Below are 20,567 nucleotides of genomic sequence, written 5' to 3' on the forward strand. Positions count from 1 at the left end.
GCCAGCAGTTCTCTAGACGAGACGGAGACGGAAGTAGACGGGCGAACTCCATCTTGGACTCGCCGCAGAGGCTGCTCTTTGAAGCGACCATTATGCTAGTAGCCAAATGAGGTGCTGCGGCTGGCTGGAGGGCAAACCTGCGGCCGCTACTCGCCTCTGCTGCAAATCACTGCGGGGAACCATGACAGGGGAAACCTCGAGAGTGGTAAATAAAGCCTATTATTTCTTTGTTTTAACACAGTCCAACAGGGTTATTTTTTGAGGTCGGCTAGTCGACTAACAGCTAATCATCGCTCACCGTCACGTTTTTCCTCTTATGACAGCTTTCCCATTCAAATCACCGGAGAATATCAAAGCTTTTTCATGTGCAAACAATTCCGAGCGGTTCCCTTGTCCTCCCGTCAGTGAACGCCTGACTTTGTCCTCTGCGTGTTGGCCGCGGTCCTCCTGCAGAATCGCCCTCCTTCTGCAGAAGGAGCCCCGTGTTGCGTTCATGTCCGAGCCCAGGTCACTGACATCCCCGTTATCTGGGTGTCAATTTGTCAGCGGTGGAGACATTCTGTCCCTCACATGCAGACGGCGAACAAAAACAACAGTTCTGGCCTTGGTGGGAGTCTCCCCCCCCCCCCCATCCCACTCCGCCCCCCTCTGCATCCTTCCCAGCATGCAAAACACACACATGGGTCTGCTCAGATAGACCCTACTCAGGGTCCACAGTTCACTTTCAGTCACCAGCCATCAATCACACACACACACGCGAATGCACGCACACACACGCACGCACACACACACACACACACACACACACCTGGTTATAACCAGAAACCAGAAAGACCCCCTTTTAGTTGTATGTATAGTTGGTAATATGGCTTAAAAATAAAGTCTCTGATATTTTTATTCTTTCTAAAAACAAACAAACCACAAAGCAAAACAAAAATGAGACAAACGACAGTAAATTATTTTTTTTAGCAGCATCAAGACCAGATGCACCCAAATGTTGACCCACATTTTCCAAAACAATCAAATCTTCGAAACCAAAAATTCAAATCAATCGATCGCAGCGACTCGTCAACCAGCCCTGGTCACACGATGAAAATTCTTTGTCTTCACTGTAGCTTAGATTATGCAATCGTCATCTGGCTCTCCTGCGAAGACATCCACACTGTGGCCGAACAACCAGATCCCTCAGCGTGGTCAGGTATCGCTTCACGCCCCGCTGATGCAATCCGTCCGTGATGGACGTCCTTCTCCTTGGTTAAGTATGTTCTGTTTCCAGGCCGGCGAGGCGAAGGGGTCTGTTTTGGAAGACCCTCCTCGGTCTCTCTGTGGGTTTTCCCCTGGCGGCGGGCGTGAAGTACGCCGCTGCAGAGCCGAAGCAGAGAAGGAGGATGAGGATTGCGGTCGAGGGATTTGGTCGTTTCTGCAGGTTTGTTGCGCGCCGGGTTCCCGCTCCGTCTTAAGAATCACGGAATACGTTTTCCTGCTGCTTTTCCAGGTTTGGATTAGCGCCGGAAAATTCTGAACTCTGGTCTATCTGCGTGTCACGTTTCAGCAGCAACACGAAAACGTTATAGTGAAACGGGCAGTAAGCGTTCCATTTTGTAAAAAAAACAAAATCACCAAGTGAATATACATCGAACATGACAGTCTACTAATCAAAGGGAACTCTAACCAGGTGGGTTCTTAGCTTTGATTCAAAAGAAAAAAAAAACATCTTTGACCCGATCATAAGCTTCTGCTTAACATAATATTCAGTGGGTCCAAACCGGTGTTAGAGCCAGCAGCAGAATGATGGTGTAGAGCTTTGGGAGAATAAAATTACATTTGTGACCCAGAAGTGTTTCTCTCTATCTCTGTTTTGCTTTGTTTTAATATTCCCTCGTCCAAATAACAAGCGACGTCTGACGTGTGTGTGTGTGTGTGTGTGTGTGTGTGTGTGTGTGTGTGTGTGTGGTGTGTGTGTGTGTGTGTGTGTGTGTGTGTGTGTGTGTGTGTGTGTGTGCGTGCCTCCAGGTCTCTCTCTGTAGGGATCTCCATCTCCCTGGATTACTGGTGGACCACCAACGTGGCTCTGCGCGGGAAGGATGAGGTAAGATCCACGCGGAGATCACTGCTGTTCAAAGCTTCGGACGGTGGGATCTCGAGATCCTCATTCAAAATCATGCCATATAATAACCGATGGCAGTACGCCGTGTTCTGTCTGATCACGTCCATAGAACCCTTCAGAGATCCTCACTACGTTCAGTCACTCGCCAATTCGTGGACACAAAACTCCTAGCACCAGCGCAAACATAAAAACAGTTTCTATATATACTGCATCAGCCTTTGATGCTACTTATTTAAGTTTCCTCTCTGCAAGTCGAACTAGCGATTCACTTCTACATGAGCCATTGAATCAGGTACCGAACCACTGAAGCATAACAAAGGTTTCATTGCATCAAACCTTGACACAGCAATCCTGCTCCTGACCAGCACTGAGAACAGTTATGACTCCAGTGCTAGCTGGCCTGGCCATAGCTTTCCTATGCGGTTCCACTCGATTCTCCTCTCCGTCGCGCTCAGTTTGGACTTTCTCTCTTTGAGTGAGATTTCCCCAGCAGAATTCCAAACGGGCCAATCAGCAAACGGTAGCAAAAGTAAGTTGTGAACGATGACGGTCTATTTTAGTCTTCCATCAAAACAGGAGTCACAGTCTTATGTCCAGGGGGACATCATTGGCAAGTAGGGCTAATCCACCTCATTTACTTCTGCCACTGATCTCAGAAGTAAATGATATTATTTAGAAAGTCAGGCAGAGAAACATTGGTCTACCTTGGTTTGGTGTGTCACAGATCCTACTGATTCTTGCGTTGTAACGTGATCATGTGAAAAGGTTCAAGAGTCTTTGTTCAGAGGCCAAGTGTCAATAACACTTCCGTCCTGCCCCCCCTGCCAGAGCAGCACATCCTACTTGTCTGAGATGTCAGCCTGCCACCAGAGGGCAGCAGATTACATAGTGGAAGGAGCTGTAAGGAACGGAGGGCTGTACATTAAGCTGGGGCAAGGACTCTGTTCCTTCAACCACCTGCTGCCCCCCGAATACATCCGCACGCTGCAGGTCTTGGAGGACCAAGCCTTAAACCGGAGGCTCAAGGAGGTGAGTTTCTGGCGCACAAACAGGACTCCCAGTTCTGCAGGAGAGGGGCTCAATGTGTACGTCTGGACCAGGTGGACGCTCTCTTCCTGGAGGACTTCAACAAAACCCCCGAGCAGCTTTTCAAGACCTTCGACTATGAGCCCATCGCGGCGGCCAGCTTGGCTCAAGTTCACAAGGCGGAGCTCTGTGACGGGACTCCTGTGGCGGTGAAGGTGAGCTGCACGAACACTGTGGGTCATCTGTCTGTAAGCTTTCTGACCCGACATCTTGCACCACCCGTTGCCCTCCCGTAGGTGCAGTACATTGACCTGAGGGACAGGTTCGACGGGGACATCAGGACTTTGGAGATCCTGCTGGATATAATCAAATTCATGCATCCCAGCTTTGGATTCCGATGGGTCCTTAAGGTCTAGAGACGGTTGAATTTCTCTGAGATCTGCTGCTTCTGTCTGCTGGCCAGTTCTCACTTTGGTTTCTGCAGGACTTGAAGGCAACTCTGGCTCAGGAGCTGGACTTTGAGAACGAAGCCAGAAACTCAGAGAGGTGCGCCGAGGAGCTGAAGCATTTCCACTTTGTTGTTGTTCCCAAGGTCTTCTGGGAGCAAACCAGTAAAGTAAGCTCTTTAATCAAACAGAAAGAAAATAAAACCCGCCTTCATCACCGTTTTCATTTATTGCATTTTTTTTTTTTTTCTGGAACAGAGGGTGTTGACGGCCGAGTTTTGCAGCGGATGCAAAATCAACAACGTGAAAGAAATCAAGCAGCAAGGAATAAGTCTGAAAGACGTGAGCTGATCTCTCCATATGACTATAGAGGTTTTTGATGTCAATCGTTGCTGAGACGTTGATGTGTTTGCGTTCCAGACGGCTGACAAACTGATCCGAATATTTGCAGAGCAGATATTCTACACCGGCTTCATCCACGCCGACCCTCATCCCGGAAATGGTTGGTACATCCCGACTGTTGCTGATCGAACCGTTCGTCACTTCTGACATAACGAGACCCAGAGCTGGGATTGTGGTGCAGACAAGACGTGTCCAGACACAATTATCCAGAACAAACCCCTTCTTGGAGTGATTTAATTTCAGAAAAAGGTTTGGAAAAAGGTTTCCAGCCATCTGGAAGGGTTTGGATTGGAGGTATTGTGTCGGTAGGAACCGTGGAACGAGTTGAGTCATCATTACTCTGAGTCAGGTTATTTGGGTATTTTACAGGCTCAGATTCATAAAACGTACATCCGTAAATTCAAAACCGTTTCTGTGATGTCATAAAAAGCTAGCTGAGGTCTGAGCGTTTGTTTTCCCTCTGGCAGTTTTGGTGAGGAAAGGTCCAGATAAGAAGGCCGAGCTGGTGCTGTTGGACCACGGCTTGTACGAGTTCCTCAGCGAAACGTAAGGCCTGATTCTGTTCCACTGATCCTTTTGATCAAACGCATGTGGCTCTAACTGTGACCTCTGACCTCAGAGACAGGGAGGCTCTGTGTAAACTGTGGCGGGCTACTGTCCTGAGAGACAAGGAGGGGATGAAGACGTACTCCGATGCTCTGGGGGTCAAAGGTAACTAAAGATAAGGTTTTCAGCTCTTCTGGCGCTTCGACCGAAGCCAGAGAGTAACTTGAGAGTGTTCGCAGAGTACTTCCTGTTCTGCGAGATGCTGCTGCAGCGCCCCATCAACATGCGGACGCTAGCCCTGTCCAACATCCTGAGCCGGGAGGAGACGGCCTACATGAGACAAATGGCCATCAACCGCTTCGAGAGCATCATGCAGGTGCTGAAGTCCATGCCCCGGCCCATGCTGCTGGTGTTCCGGAACATCAACACGGTCCGGAGCATCAACATCGCTCTGGGGGCCCCGGTGGACCGCTACTTTGTCATGGCCAAATGGTAAGAGTTAGACGGGTGTACAAGTTCTTCTTCTTGGGATGACATGCTAGCTAAAAGCACAGGGATTCATGTAAAGATGTTCTCTGGGGCTTTTTTTTTTGTCTTCGAAGCGCGGTGCGAGGCTGGGGGAAGATTCAGGCGGATAAGACAGGAATCCTGCCCAGGTTACGAATCATCCGCTGGTGCAGGTCGACATGGGAGAGCTTCAAGTTTCAAGTGGCTTTGAGGTGAGCATCTTTTTGTTCTCATCAAGAACAAGACTTGGGTCACTCGTCCTTGAAAATCACGTGTTGGGTGAACCCAAAACTAATAATTTAAAAGCCGATGAACAACAGGTAGTCTGTCTATGTTCCAGCCCCCGCCTGTGGTTGTGAGACATTTCTAAACAAAGAGAAAGCAAGACTGATAATTACATCTGTTTGTGTTGTCCCCAACATTTACAGTGGGGACACGTCCGGTTTAGATCATAGCATTCAGAATTGCCTAGTCAAAATCCAGACCTAAATTCATCTAACCCTTACGAGACTACGCTCAGTCCATGCAAAAAAAAAATAAAATTGCTGTAAAACTACACATTCAGGGGTTTAGACTGTAGACCCACAAGCAACAAGAGAAAAAAAAAAAGTTGCTGCCAAGAACTGTAAATAAACACCCAAAATGAGTTTTTGCTATGTTTATTGTAATGCTACCAGGTCAACCAATCATCTGTTACTTTTTTAGTTTGTATTGGCCAGTCCAGACTTAACCGTTTGTCTCCCTTCAGGTCTGAGATGGCCATTATGAGACTGACCCGCACCTGCCTGCGGCTGCTGGAGATCTTGGGTCTTGTTACTCTGGACGCCGAAGTCTATAGTTACCTGATGTAGTTGCTGACATCCAACAGCAGGAGGAGCCGCTCCAAGTACAAGCCAATATACCATCCCTTTCAGGGTCTCCTTAGCAACCCGGGGGTATAAATCGATGCTGCCGACTTCACATTTTTAGCCAAATGACATTCAGGGTCAGGATGGCTGAGAATCCAAAGAAGCTCTGCGTAAAGAGCGAAGCACTGAGCCCAGCTCCAAGACAACTGAATGAGACAGCCAATGACCATGATCTGAGTGTATTTAAGGGTAATGTTTTTTTTTTTTTTTGTCCACTTGTGTTTAGAGGAGCAGTACAGTGACTTTTGTTTTTTAAAGTTGTATGTTGGGAGTCTGAAAAACTCATCCTTTTCTTTTTGCGGTGCACTGTTTCTGGCTGATCTTTTTTTCTTTTTCTTTTCCTGAAAAGTGGCCAAGTCGACAATAATTGTGAGTATTGTTAATTGCACACGTTGAGACGCGACCTGGATGACTTTCATTTTCGGCCGATCACCGATCTCCCAAAATGACGTAAATCTGGGCCGACTTCCTGGTTCTCCTGTGGTCATCTAGTCGAACTCGATCTTTGCATTTTAAACTGATTTGTCTGTGAGCTGAAGAAGTGTGAAACTACCGGATAGAGAGCCAGCAGAGCTCTCAATGAAGGCTAAAGGAACAATCCACTAAATAGAATGCTTGTTTTTTTGTTTTTTTTTTTACGTGACAATAAAATGTTCTACCTCTCCATTGCGTTGTCTTTGATCGATGATAACGACTCAAACCAAATGTTTTCTTCTCATTTTTTTAATACAAAATATTCTAGGAAAACAAGGTGGACTTCTGAATAACAAAAGAAAAACAACACAAAAAATGGTGTCTGCATCGAGAACACGGCCAGCGTTTGGAGCCGACGGGAATGTGAGAACGCTCAGAAATGAGCGGTTACTCTGTCGATTTCCAGAAGATCGTCCATGATCTGCGAAAAGAGACAAAAGGAACAGGTGAAAAAAATAAAAGACAGGAAAACCTGTTTGATCAGAAGCGAACTCACGATGTCCTGCGTGGTGCCGATCTTCTTGGCCAGCTCGCTGCGCTCCATGGTGCTGAGGTACACGTACTTGCTGAGGAGTTCTCCGTCCAGGACGTTCCTCACGGCGTTCTGAAGACTCCGTCTGTCGCAGTGCATCATTCTGAACAACGGCAGGAAAGGGGAAGTGAAATTAGTTTTATTACAGATTGCTGAAGATTTAAAAAAAAAAAACAAACAAACCTGAAGGCTTTTGGGTTGAGACCGGCATGATGGGGCAGCAAAGTGTTGAGGGCGTTCTGCAACATCAGCAGGCGACGGTACGTCTTCTCCGGCATGGGAAGCAGCAGGCCAATCCCTCCGTCCAGCGTCGCTGCAGGAACCGATGTTTTTATGTTAGCGAAGAGACGATGAAAGAGACATGAAAACCTTGCAGGATGAGTGGCGTCTTACCAAACCACGAGATCTGCTTGTTGTCCCAGGTGAGAGCCTTCTTGCTGCCGGAGTCCAGCGACCCGCGGCACGGCATCCGCCACAACGTGTTGACGTGCGCGCCGGAGTTGAAGTCGGCTCGCCTCAGCAGGCGCATTCCTCCGAAGCTCTCTTTGGCTGCAAACACAAGTCAAGACTTAGCGCTTTTATTTACCGAGGTTCTGGAGATTCAGATCAGGCCGCGCCGACCCACCTTCAGGTAAGTACATGTACACGAACAGGTTCTTGTCTCGATCGGACACTGTAAAAACGGGGAAGGGAAAAAAAATAAATCAAAAGGATTGCGACGCAGAACATTCGAGGGTTCTGTTATCTCCAGGTCGATAGGAATTTTACCCAGGAATCCAAGCTGGTTGTTATCCACCATGAACTCAATGCTGTAGACTTCCAAAGGCTTCGCGTCCTATTCAGACAAAATGAATCGGGCTCAATTTAACAAAGCAACAGATAATTATTCTCTACTGTTGCAGCTGCTCTTAACCGTTCCAATGAAGCCGAACTCTCTAAGCAGACAGACTCGGGCTTTACTTCATCATGTTGAGCTGCAGACCCTCCAGTAAATAAGATTCTCTACAAAGCCCTGAGATCCAAAGCAGAGTTCCAACACATTTCTCATCTCAGAATTCTGTGCTATTTAAGACCTGAAGATCCAGGTACTAGAAGTAGACATAGAAAGGTCGATGACATATTTTGAGAATTCTACACGAGGCTTTTGACGTGGAACATTCAAACATCACAGCAGGTCCGAAGTTGCAGACATAAAGCTCTGGAACCCGTCGTCTTTGCGTCTTTGTTCAGCTGAGCTGTGAGGAAGAGTCCCGGCTCACCCTGCTGACGAGCGATAGCGTCTTGCTCTCCTCCTGGTAGCGGAGCAGAGAGATGCTCTTCATCAGATCCGCTGCCAGGATGAAGTTCTTGATGCTGATCATCTGGTGGATGTAGAGCTGCGTGTCGATGAAGGCCATGCCTGTCAGGTCGTTGTCCTTCAGGGCCCAGAGGAAGATCTACAGGGAACATGGACGTCATCGTCACCCTTGTTTCTACTATTTGAAACTCTACAGCTCTGTCTTCTCTGTGTGTTTTTGCGACCTTTTGCCCAATGGCTGACACCAGGTACCCATGACAGTGGCACAGGGCTGTCACTGGTCCCTTCTGCTCCTTCTCATATAGCACCTTAAACTTGTTCTTGGTGAGGGGCTGGCCTGGCTCTGGGACCACCTCTATCACGTCCAGGATCAGGATCTGAACACAAACAGATGCTGTGAGAGAAACAAAAGCCATGCGGCATCAAAGTTGAGTCTGCAGAGGTATGAGCCGCTCACCCTGCCCCTGCAGGTGACCTCCTCCCCCTGCATCACACAGGTTCCCGCTGCGATGTAGCCTTTCAGTCCCGATACCGTCTCCTGACTCCTCAAGGCCACCGTCTTCATGCAGGTTACATGTTCCCACTCTTCCAGGTCGATCCTGAAGGAGATGAGAAGGTAAAAGTGTTCGGAATACCTTTCAACTCCGAATGTCGGATCTCAGAGATAAATTTTAATGCTTGTTTTTTGAGAATAAGATCAGAGGAGATGGGGCAGGACATCCGGGATGGCGCTCTGACAAGGCTCGACTATTATAGTATATTATTTAGCATACTACAGTGTAAACGTTAATACGGTGTAGTAGTTGTCAAAAACATAAAGCAAACGGTTACGGAATAAACACAGGATTATAATTTCATTCGCGTCAGTAGCGAATGAAAGGAGAACACTGGAAGTCAACACAGTCTTTAAGAGGCTCTGCTGAAGGCTGGCACAGAGCATCCCGATCAGTAACAGCCGCCTCCTTCACTACGTCCTGGCTGGGGATGAGAGCAGCTGAGCCAGGGGGTAGTTTTGGTTGCTTATCCTGACAGCCATCAGAATACACAACTCCGACAGTCAGTAACTCATGAACTGCACTGTCTATGGCAGATTGCACATCTGCCTCTTTGGCTAACTGTTCACTGAAATACTCTATTTCAGTCTAATAGTTTACTGTATTTTGTGTTACTTGGACAAAATAATTTCAAGATCAACAAAGTGATCTTGAACGAATAAGCTCTGGACTCAGAGCCTTCATTCCTTGAAGCCCAGCACAAACATCTGTCCCCCTCTAAACACTTTGTATATATGCGCATAGAAGTTCTTCTTTTTTTTCAATTTGTTAGTTTTTTCTGAACTTTTTTTTGTTTTTATTGGCGTCCATTAAGTTCAGTTTGATTAGAGTTGGGTGGGGAAGCGGTAACTTTGTTTTGTGTTTCTGCTTTACATGTGAACATTCCTACTGATGTTCAAAAAAGGAAAAAATTGTTACGCAAAAAATAATTAAAAACCACTAGAATCTTTTATTCTGCTTTAAAAGTCTCAAATGGTTTTTCACAAGATGGATTTGTTGATAGGAGAATTGCTTAAGGCCGACATGATCTGCAGGTGACGAGTTCAGTCACTCAGCAAACAAACATCAATGAAAACCAAGAGAGAAGTAAATGTGTAACTTCACCTCTTTTTTTGCACAGTAGAGTGTGAATGCGCAGCAAATCAATGTTACTTTATTAACCTTGAGGTGAAGCAGTCGCGGTTTTAATTACTGCCGGCAGAGTTTCTAAATGAGCTGAGACCAGGAGAAACTACTTCCTGGTTCCAGCTGCCCTGACCGAAATAAAGACAAGCAACCAAGTGAGACTGAATTCATTGTCCTCTGCCTGCCTGAGGCAGCAGAGCCGTGCCGAGATGTTTTTACCTTGTGTTGGGAATGGTCTCCCAGCTGACAGGAGAGATGAGTTGGATGGAGAACTTCTCCTGCTGCGGGTTAATGTGGCGCTCGTCTGCAGAGGGGATCAGGAGAAACGGCGTCAGCGCGCTGATTTCTACCCAACGTTCCTCATCTGCTTTCAACGCCAGCTCATGAGAGCTTAAAGCTTAAAGTTCACTGGATGATTAAACCGACAGAAATTGTGTGTTTTCTCCGACCTCTCTCGATGGTTTCAAACTCCTTTTCCTCTCCCGTCATTCGAGGGATGCGAGTGCACAGCTCTTTCACACTTGTGCACACAGCGTACACCTGAAATCCAACAGAAGGGAAGAAGAAAAAAAACAAAAACTGTAGCATCAAAGAATAATCCCTTCAGAGTCGCTCGCATTGATTTTTTTTTTCTTTCTTCCTCCCTTTTTTGCTTTAAGAAAACTTCAAGGCCAGAAGCCTTTCATGTCGATCTTTTCAAAGCAGCTCGACCCGAGTGGTTTTATTCTGCCTCGTCTTACTGAGGCGGAGGCGTGAAATACTGGGGAGGGTTTCATGAGTTGAATTCGCACCGAAGAAGCGCTCGACGCCAAGGAGCCTTACCTTGCTTTCCACGTGGTAGGAGACATAGTGCACTGTGCACCTGAGGGGGATCTTCCTGACGGGCCAGGGGGCGTCGTAGGACAGGTAGGTGGGGAGGACGCTGATCCTCAGCTCGCCCTGGGGGAGAAACGGTGAAACATGATGCGTTCAAATGCAGAACTACTTTAATGGCTAAAATTACATAACTTAACACGCACAACTACAGGCTGCAAGATAAGCACACACCCCCAGCTATGTCTGGGTAAATCACACACTCATGTCAGCATCAATGAGCTGCTGGCATTTTTTTACTCCTCATCTCAGCAGAAGAAAAACTGGTTGGTTTCCTGGAACAGTGATGCTGTGATGCAGATTTCTTCAAATTTTAATACTGCTGAGGGGGAGTTCATTCTGTTAGCTAATAATCAGCCAGCTTTATTCACTCCTATGTAAGATTTCATATTCACTTGTGGTATAAATTGTTTCCATCACAACTGCCATGTAAAAATACACACATTTTAACTGTTTTTTCAACGTGACATTTCTACTAAAAGATTTATTTGGGACCATTTTTCTGTTGAAACATCCAACTTCAACTATTTGACAACTATTTCTGACAACGTTCAGGAACCATCAAAGCTAAAGTAAATCATGAACTGCATGTTGCTGGATGAACAGTACCAGGATTGTCAAAGCCCATTTGTCCAGCGGTGAGCACCGCTAACTAAAACTGTAGTTATGCTAGCCCAAAGCACTAATAATAATAAACATTACTAACTTCCACTGCCACTAAAGCATGACTACACCAACATGGCATTTAACGGAGGCTAATGCTAAAGTGCTACACCAAATATATCTAGCAAAAACTAATACACAAAGACAGTATTTAGTGGAAAGCACTGCAAGATCATAATATTTAGCAGCCGCTAATGCTAAAATGCTACACAACCACAGTATTTAATGGAAGTCATTGCACTACACTAACACCCAAAATATCTACCGGAAGCTAATGCTAAAGCACTATTCCTCTACAGCATTTAGAAGAAGCTAATGCTAAAACACTGTACCAACACAATTTCTTCAGCCAAAGCGTATGCTTAGGCTAACTACTGTGTTGGTATAAAACTTTAGCATGAGCTTCTGTTAATGCTAAATATAGTATTAATAAGGCTCAGGTGAATTAGTTAATGCAAAATACATAATATTTAGAAGAAGAAATGCTAACGTGAAAAATTTCCATTGAATTTAGCAGAAGCTAATACTAAAGACCAACACCACCACTGTATTTAGTGCAGGCTAATGGTAAAATGCTAACTTCAATTCAAATTCCATCGGCCCTTGAACACAAACACCAATTTAGGTTACATGTTCAACAATGTCTTTAGGTATTGCATTAATGTTTACATCTTGTCCTCTTCTATCCATGTTTTACTTTGTTCCTGTATGTTTCATTTGAAATAACGATACTATGCAAAGAATATTATGCTTCAAAATAAGATGCTTTTCATCTAACGTCTTACAATTCCGCTAGATTCAATACAAAGTTACCCAAATAACTGATCGATTAGCCTTTGAGACTTAGCTGAATTCAAGTGTGATCTCTTCACCTGTTTGTTGAAGTACAGGAAACCTTTTGGACAGTTGATGTTGTGGAAGGGAGAGAAGGACTCGATGGGTCCGTCAATGCTCATGGGATGGAGCCTCAGTGCTCCTCGCGAGGTGACGAGCATCCAGTGAGGAGACGGGCCGCAGATGAACACCTGCCCGGACCAGGATGGCAAAAGGTTAAGTCTTCACAGCGTGAAGTGAGGTTCCTGAATATTCTTTATGTATCTGATTCCTACCCCCGAATAACCGGAGATGTCCTCGAAGTATCTAAACCTAGAAATGCGACTTTTCACCGCCGGGTTCTCCTCCGTGCCGCCGCTATCTGTCTTCTTGTCCTTCTTCAGCTTGGATTTCTTTTCTCGGAAGTTGATGTTGTGATGAACCTGCTCAGACAGACACAGTCTCTGTTAACGCTGACGTCTACAAAGACGACATGTTCGCTGCTTGCTGCTCGTACCTTTTTGAAGCGAACTTTCAGGTTGTTTTGCGGCTGCTGCTGGTCATATGGGAACGCCTCGTAAATCAGAAGCTCGTTCTCCACGTAGACCTAAAAGAAGAAAAATCGAAGGAGGTTGAAGTTATTTCCTTAGTCGAGAAATTAAAAATTGAGAGCAATCAAAGTTAGGAACTCGCCAGCAAGTATGGTCTGCTGCGATTGTTGCCCAGTGAAACCAAAGCGACTTCTTTGATCAGTGGGAACTCTCCCTGTCGAGCCACTTCCTCCTTTTTACCCTCTCCCTGAGTAGCCGATTGGCCAGAAGAACTGTCCACCAGTACCCTCTGGCCTACTGGGAAGTTCTTCACCAGGAAGACCAAACGCCAGTCTGGTAGCTGAAAAATCTGTTTTTAGAAAGACCAAAGAAGGATCAAAAAGGCTTGACCTACATGTCTGAAGCATTCTGGGACTATCTTTTCCTTCAGTCAGCTGGAAGAAAACCAGCATACCTCCATCACGCCATTGTCCCTGATGATCACACACCAGTGGGATGGCTCTGCTTTGCTCGGGTCTCCCTCATTGGTACCAGGTGCAGGTCCAGCGGAGCCACGGCTCATTTCCTCTTTAGCAGGTGCAGCGTTGGTGCCGGACTCTCCGTACAGCATTTCCTCCTCATCGTCCACGGTGTTGCTGCACAAACAGGAATGATATTAAACAGGGTTTCTGCAGGTTTTACTGACTCGAATTTAAGACTTCTAAAGGCCACTACGAATGAAATTTGAGACATTGAGCATGACAGAAATGTAGAGAGAAAAAGGAAAAACGCAAATAAATACATCGTATTTATCGTTGGCAATAGAAGGGGGCCAATGGTGAAGTAGAAACTCATCCAGCCAACTGGCAACAAATTTGCATTTACCTACGACGGATGTAAAATAAAAGCTGCTCAGGATGTCTGTGGGGTTTCAACACTTCAAATTTCAGACTTTTTAAGACCATTACACATTGAAATTAAGACCTGTCACATGACAAATATGCATAATACAATGCAAATAAATAAATTGTATGGGTTGGCAACAGAAGCAAGCTAATGCTGAAGACAAATGTCCAGCCAACTGACAGTTTGCACATACCCACAGTCTATGCAAAATAGCTAACCAGCTAGCTAATTGCTGGTACTGATATACCCCAATAATAGTATATATAGATAGATGCCTTTAAGACTTTTAGAAACTTTTTAGGGATGTGGAGACACCCTGTTAAACCAGTTCTGTTAAACCAGTTAAGGCCCAATAGACGTTATGGGAGTTCTTACCTGAGGTCCTGGTAGACCATCTCTGCCTCTGAATCACTCCTGTTGATGAAGTCTTCTTTGGTGGAGGAATTCATTTTGTTTTCTGTGGTGAACATGCCGCTGACATCTCGGTATGCGCACAGCGCAATCACGCGGGATTGCTTTGGAATAGAAACAGACATTTCGATATGACAGCATTATTAACCTTTAAGGGCTCTAAACAAAGTCTGCAATTTTAAAATCTGATACTTCTAAGCTATAACCTTCTGAAAAGAGAGAATGCTTCACTCACAGTGGAAATCTGAGGTTTCTGCAGCGCCAGTCGGTGGGTTTTCCCCATGTAGGAGTCGCTCTTCAGCACAAACATGGTGACCACGCCCTCGGCCGTCATGACGACCACGTAGGGGTCCGCCACGGAGCAATGCACGATGGGGGAGCCCAGGTCCACTGGGATGAAATGGAGCTGTTTCACTGAAAGCAAAGTAGGTCGGAAGCCAGTTAGCAGGAGAAAAACCTTTTCACTGGAAGGGTTAAGATCCGAAGTTTGTTTAAGATCTTCCATTCATTTCTGGAGTCTTTACACGTAGAGATTTTACCTCCTTCCAGAAGTCGAAGGCCCATTGGTGAGACCTGGATGATGTACTGGTCGTCGCCGATGTTTCCAGCGAACACCGTTGGGCCTTGAGTGGCAAACCCGCTGGTGTCCAGCTCCATGATTTCTTGACCCGTTTGAAGGATCTACAAGCAAGCATTGGAGGTAAGATGCCACCTGATTACTGGGCTTGTCTCAACAACAAGTTTTGCTGGGTGATAAATTGTCCCAGCAATTATTGCGATAAACGATAATATTGTTGCTTTGAGAGCATTTTCGAGTAATATATTGTCCCTTTCCTAAAATAATGGCCTAAATCATTATTCTAGGAAGGTGACAACATATTGCTTGAAAATGATCTCAACAAAGTAGAATCGAGCATAACTTGAAAAAGGCGCGTCTGCATTTATTGGTTATTTATTGCTTTCCTACCATGGTGGAATCCTCTCTGCTCAGGATGAGGAAGCCGTGTTTTTTGGCATCGTCCTCCATGGTAGGCTCCGTCTTCTCCTCCTCTTTCTCCGGCTCTTCTTTGTCCTTCTCGACCTCTTCACCATCCTCTTTACCTTCTGTCTTTCCTCCGTCCTCTGACTCATCACCTTTTGAGGTCTGGAAAGTGACACAATGCGGCAAGGAAAAATGAGGACAAGCTTGAATTTAACATGTCAGAAAACCTCAATCCCTTCTGAAACGACTCCTACTTTCTTGTCTTCCTTGACCTCACTTGAGACGACAGTCCACATGTCTTGGCAGCCTGGCAGCTCAAAAGTAGTGACCACCTGAGGTCGAATGCTCCTCTACGGAGAGAACAGAAACAAAAGGAAAGGACAATTGAAGCAGGTTTAACAAACAGCAGATGGATGCTGTATCTGGGGTGTTTACAGGCTACTCCATGGATCTCTGAGGCAGCCCTGGTAAACCCAGACTTCCCTTTAGCGCTGTCGCAGGACCTGCGGCAGACGGCCCTCGCCACCGCAGGTTTTAGGACGGCGCAGCAACGCTAGTCTGGTACACGACGACGATGCAGTGACGCGGAGACAAAGGGTTTTACCTGGAGGACGGACAGCGCGCCGTTTTTACCGTAACCGGAGCACACGACGACCTCCAGGTCAGGTTCAGGGTTGCTCTGAAACTGCAGGGGGAAAAATATGGTCAATCACGAAGTAGTCTGAGTAAGAAGTTCGACGTCAGGATAAGGAAGTGTGTGTGTACCTCCTCCGACAGAAAGGCGGGCTCGCCCATGGAGGCGTTCGCACAAGGTCCGATGTTGAGGATGCTATCACACACCTGCGGGAGAATAACAGAAAGTGACTTTTCAGGTGGTTGTATTTTGTCCTTCCTTCTGCCTTTTTTGTTTTTCCAAATTGAAATCATGCCAACTGGTGAACATCTTCCACATGTTTGCCTTGCTTTTGCAATAATTGGGTGTTGTTTTTTTTAAATGAATTGAAAGAACGATTTAATAAAATAAAAAAATCCCATCATTTATCTTGTTTAAATCTGCATCTACTATAGATAAAAGAAAAAAATGTGAAGTTCTTCACCTCAAACGAGTAGGTGGCCAGCTGGGTGCCTGACTGGGCCTCACTTCCGTACACCTCAATCTCATCCACTTCATCTGAAAACCACAGAGACATCAGCCGTAGAGCTGATCAGCTCGTACAATGCTCAGTGCTGCCACAGCACACGGGGCGACCGTGGCTTTACCTGTCCAGTTGGCGGAAGACTCCACACGCTTCTTTTTGATTGGTGGTTCCTCCTGGAAGACATCAGCAGGCAAGTGTGATAGTCAGAATGAAAGCTGTGAAGTCGTGACGTGTCATAGAAGCCCAACTCGCCTGCTTTTCTGCCTCTTTCTCCTTCTCTTTGTCCTGCTTGTCTTTGCCGTCCTCCGCCGGCGTCTCCTGCAGCTTCTCTGTGTACTTCAGCAGCAGCGAGTTTCCAAGGCGGGAACCGAGAAAGAGGTAGCCGGGCTCCATGGTCACCATCTGAACGAGGGAAAGGATGCAGTGTCACCGAACCTTTTCTTTCAGAAAAAAAGGGATGAGAACCGGCGCTGCTAGCGTTTAAATTGGAGAACCTACGCATGTCGTGAGGACGCTGGCCGCTGCTTTGTCGAAGTGGAAAGCCCTCACGCTTCTCATGCCGTCTGTTATGAGTGTCAACACGTAGCTGCAAGGAGACCACAGTCGGTGAAGGGTCCCAAAAAGTTGTGTACTTTCTAAAGACGTCTACGGGAACTCACATTTCCCCTCCTCTCAGTGAGATCACCATCTTGTCATAGGCGATAAAGTCAGACTGAGAACAGTCCAGGGCGATCTTTACTTCTTCTTGGACACCTGTGAGTAACGAATACATTGCTTTGAGACGATCACTGAATATCCACAGGTATATCTGCAGCATTATACAGACTACTCATGTTAAAGCTAAAATTATTCAGGTTTTCAATTGCTTTTGAAAAATAAAAAATAAAAATAATCTATACTTCCATGCAAGAGATGCTAATGGCTAAAATGTCAACCTTAAGGTTTGATGTAGCAGGTTAGCTAGAAGATGTCATTGACCTTTCCATCAGTACTTAACTTATTTCAACCTTTTTTTAATTACTATATTTATTTTTTAGAAAGCATAACAGAGAAGAGAATATTTTTGTTGCTCTTGTCATTTTTGTTTCCCCCATTTAAAAATATGCCATACTTTACAAGAATACATTGAACTCCTGGTCTTGTGTAACAGAAAGGGCTGGCTTGGTTGATTTTGCTTACGCAGAGGGAAGGATGTGGTCCCGTTGGTGAGAGAATTCAGAGAGACTCCATAAGGTGGGACGCTCTGGTTCAGATACAGCAGTGAATTCACAGCGAACACAACCACACCGCCTAAGATGTGACAGGATCAGAACACAGAGAGGTGACAATAACTTTAAAATCCATGTGTTAGTTTAGATCCTACACCCACAAAGGTAATGACCTTCACAACAAAACGTTAGCCAAGTGAAAAAAAAAAAAAGCTCACCGATGGGTTTGGGAACAGCCATGACTTGTGTGCAATCAAAGGGCAGGTTGCTAAGAGACCAGATGACAGGATGGACCTTCTGCATGATGTTGAGGGAGATGGCCACAATGCTGCACGTGTCCTGACGAACGGCCACGCGCCTGTGAGAGGGATCACATCACAGGAAGTGAACGTTACGTAAAAACCCATTACAAACACGTCCAGGAGTCACAACGCCGACTCACCCCGGCCAAGTCTGGTTGGGCTCGTACAGAATGAGCAGCGTCGGCTCATAGTAACCGTGAAGGAACTTCATGTCGACAATGTTGAGCAGCTTCTCGTCTAACTCGCGAACGTCGATGATGTAACTGGGCAGGAAGCTGGATTTCGGTCTGCGGACGGTTCGCACAACCAATGAGAATAACTGGAGACATGGAGGGGGAATTCTGCTGGAAGATCAGTCCTACCCTTCTCCCACTCCGTTCTCTTGCTCGTCTGTAAGGGTGTCCTTCCGGAATGGCAGCACCACCAGCTTGGTGCCGTAGACGAGCATGACGGCGCAGCGGTTCTCTGGGTCAACGCGGACAATCGGGATGTGGACATTCTGTACGAAGCCGTCCTGAAAACGCAAAACAACGGGATGAGACGAACACAAAACCCATCATCTAGTGTATTGCATACACAAATGGCAATTCACGACCAAATGCAAACTGGTGAGAAAATGGTGCACAGTTTGCATTTCTTTCTGTAAGTATGGCGGGCAACTGTCTTCGTCCTCCTGGAGTCAATACTTTGTAGAGTCACCTTTCAACATAATTTCAGCTGCAAGGCTTCAGAGGGGTATGTCTATCAGCTTTGTATATGTAGAAACTTAATTGTCTTCTAATATAGCTTCAGTTCTTCAAGACTGGATGGTTAGTACATGTTAATATCAGCTACTAGCAAAGTCTATCCACAGACACCTAGTCTAGTCAGACACCTCTATAATTAAAAGAGCCATATTGGACTCAGCCCAGCTAAGAAAAACTTGCTTGCAAATGTTACATGATCTTGTCATAAGATGGCTTATAATTTTTTATAAATATCCACCAAATAGAACTTGGTGGATATTTATCTACCAAATGTACCTGCCAAATGAAATGATGGTGTAAAAGCCGTGATTTCATTTCTGTTCTTCTACGGGATGTTGAGATTGGTGGAAAATGCAACAAAAATATTCTTCACTTTAACTTGTTAGGGGCACATCGTTTTGCACAACAAAGCTGACCAAAACGAATGAAATAAAAAAAAAACATTCAAATACACTGATATTCACTGTTGCTGTGTGGCAAAGGGTGGATTTAGGCGAGGTGATGTGCTTACTCTCAGCTCTGGCTCCTCAAAGTAATGCAGAGAGAGAGTTTTGAGGTCATGAGTCCCAGGGTCGTACTCCACTACAGCCAGCTGGAGAGAGAACGTGCACACGTCACTGAAACAGAGCTGTTTACAGTTTGCTTGAGCGTCACTGGCTCAGACAACACACCTTTGCGTCTTTAAAACTGAGAAGGAGCGCGTCTCTGTTGGCACCTATCAGCTGCACGCTGGCCATGGACATGATGTTGCCAAAGAGAGAAAATGATGCCACCTGCTCCAGCTTCTCCTTACGAGTTTTAGCATCTGCAGCACATTCAGAAAATCGTTGTAGATGTTTTCTTTAATTACTACTAATCATTCATAAAACGTGCATTGTTGAGTGTCAGACGTACCGGATGGCTTGTCAGTCTTGGAGGTGCTCTGCAATGATCACAAAAAAACCCCCAGTAAAGACATAGAACCCCTTTCAACAGACATCCACTAACAGGTCGAGCTGACAGCTTACCTCCACGTCGTGGATGATCCTGTAGACGAAAAGCTGCGACGTTCCGGCGATGACCAGGTTTTTCTCCTTGCTGGATATAAAGTTGCAGTAGACGGAAAACTCCACCGCGGTGGGGGTGTGGGCCTGTCTGTACACGGCGTACATCCTGAGAGGTTCCCTTCAGCATCTGACAGGAGACAACAACTTGTGTCAGCAGCTCTGCAGCCCTTTTCCCGCTGTTCAATTTAAATCGTTCCTCTGTTAGCATATGAACTGCCAGACTGTTGCCACGGCCAGACAATGAGATGCCCCAGCAACGCGTGCAAGGAAGTTGAAAGAGTAGATAATGGGTTATTGATAATTTTTATGTCATATATATATATTTTAAAATATAATTACACGCTTAGTATGTCTGTAACAAAAATAAAGCACGTAACAGCTTCAGTCTGTTCAGTTAGCATCATGCTCGTGTAGCTCAGTAGCTAGCATGTTCAGCGCTACGTCCAGGTTATCTACGAAATTCTGAATTAAACTTATTAACGTACCTATATCCGATAAGTTATCTAAGCTTGACGCTTTATTAACTTAACATACATTCAATGAGTCATATTTTTTGTGTAAAAATGACTGTCAGCGCTCTTGCTAATTGCCAGGTAACCTGGCAGTTAGCTTTGTTGTGTTGCTCCCAGTGTTCTTGTTCTGCGAACAAAGCAAAGGCACGCAGTCGTGCTGCCGCCCCCTACAGTTCAACATTTTAGAGACGCCAAAAAGCCCGGGATCCGACATCTAACCACAATTAACACTATTTTCAAGAGAACAAGCAAAATAAATAAATAAATAAATCTATAAACTCCTATGATTGCTGTAGGTTATAGAAAATTTTTTGTCATCTGTAATATCTGCTTTTTCACTTTTGTACCAATGTACCTACAATAGAACATAACAGCCCAGGATGCTTCTTAATATTCTGTGTTCTGTTCCTTCGTTTTCTGAATCATGACATAATAATAAATTTTTTTTTTAAATTATCTGATTCAATTCAGTGAGGAAAAAAGGTGGATATGCCTTTCCCTAGATTTACACA

The 20,567-nt window shown here is 45.5% G+C and overlaps 2 protein-coding genes across 3 annotated transcripts; one reads left to right on the top strand and one right to left on the bottom strand.

Moving 5' to 3' along the window:
* Positions 1–21: 21 nt before the first annotated feature.
* On the top strand, positions 22–6,608 carry adck5 (aarF domain containing kinase 5). Its single transcript, XM_055055853.1, has 15 exons — positions 22–205; positions 1,116–1,198; positions 1,277–1,426; positions 2,014–2,089; positions 2,936–3,136; positions 3,208–3,348; positions 3,430–3,543; positions 3,618–3,749; positions 3,838–3,921; positions 4,000–4,081; positions 4,449–4,527; positions 4,601–4,692; positions 4,767–5,019; positions 5,130–5,246; positions 5,783–6,608. The coding sequence occupies exons 1-15, from the start codon at positions 107–109 to the stop codon at positions 5,883–5,885; spliced, it is 1,806 nt and encodes a 601-aa protein (XP_054911828.1). The 5' UTR covers positions 22–106; the 3' UTR covers positions 5,886–6,608.
* A 41-nt stretch (positions 6,609–6,649) lies between these two features.
* On the bottom strand, positions 6,650–20,171 carry cpsf1 (cleavage and polyadenylation specific factor 1). Of its 2 annotated transcripts, none has more exons than XM_055055851.1 (38): positions 20,029–20,171; positions 19,505–19,670; positions 19,392–19,419; positions 19,169–19,302; positions 19,009–19,089; positions 18,114–18,265; positions 17,892–18,038; positions 17,668–17,807; positions 17,421–17,531; positions 16,901–16,994; positions 16,740–16,827; positions 16,494–16,643; positions 16,363–16,414; positions 16,200–16,273; positions 15,868–15,942; positions 15,707–15,787; positions 15,357–15,452; positions 15,088–15,264; positions 14,660–14,801; positions 14,356–14,534; positions 14,085–14,224; positions 13,279–13,459; positions 12,967–13,173; positions 12,791–12,880; positions 12,570–12,716; positions 12,333–12,485; positions 10,747–10,863; positions 10,374–10,464; positions 10,144–10,228; positions 8,703–8,844; positions 8,470–8,622; positions 8,208–8,384; positions 7,717–7,783; positions 7,574–7,621; positions 7,342–7,497; positions 7,132–7,261; positions 6,913–7,051; positions 6,650–6,837 (listed from the first exon to the last, which is right to left on the bottom strand). In XM_055055851.1, exons 2-38 carry the CDS (start codon positions 19,646–19,648, stop codon positions 6,790–6,792), a joined length of 4,416 nt encoding a protein of 1,471 aa, XP_054911826.1. In that variant the 5' UTR covers positions 19,649–19,670; positions 20,029–20,171; the 3' UTR covers positions 6,650–6,789. The 2 variants fall into 2 exon arrangements, with proteins under 2 accessions (XP_054911826.1, XP_054911827.1); XM_055055852.1 differs by having other exon boundaries at positions 20,078–20,164.
* Positions 20,172–20,567: the final 396 nt, after the last annotated feature.

Source organism: Poeciliopsis prolifica, unplaced genomic scaffold (assembly GCF_027474105.1).
Source record: "Poeciliopsis prolifica strain line A6 unplaced genomic scaffold, Auburn_PproV2 SCAFFOLD043, whole genome shotgun sequence".
NCBI classification, from domain to species: Eukaryota; Metazoa; Chordata; class Actinopteri; order Cyprinodontiformes; family Poeciliidae; genus Poeciliopsis; species Poeciliopsis prolifica.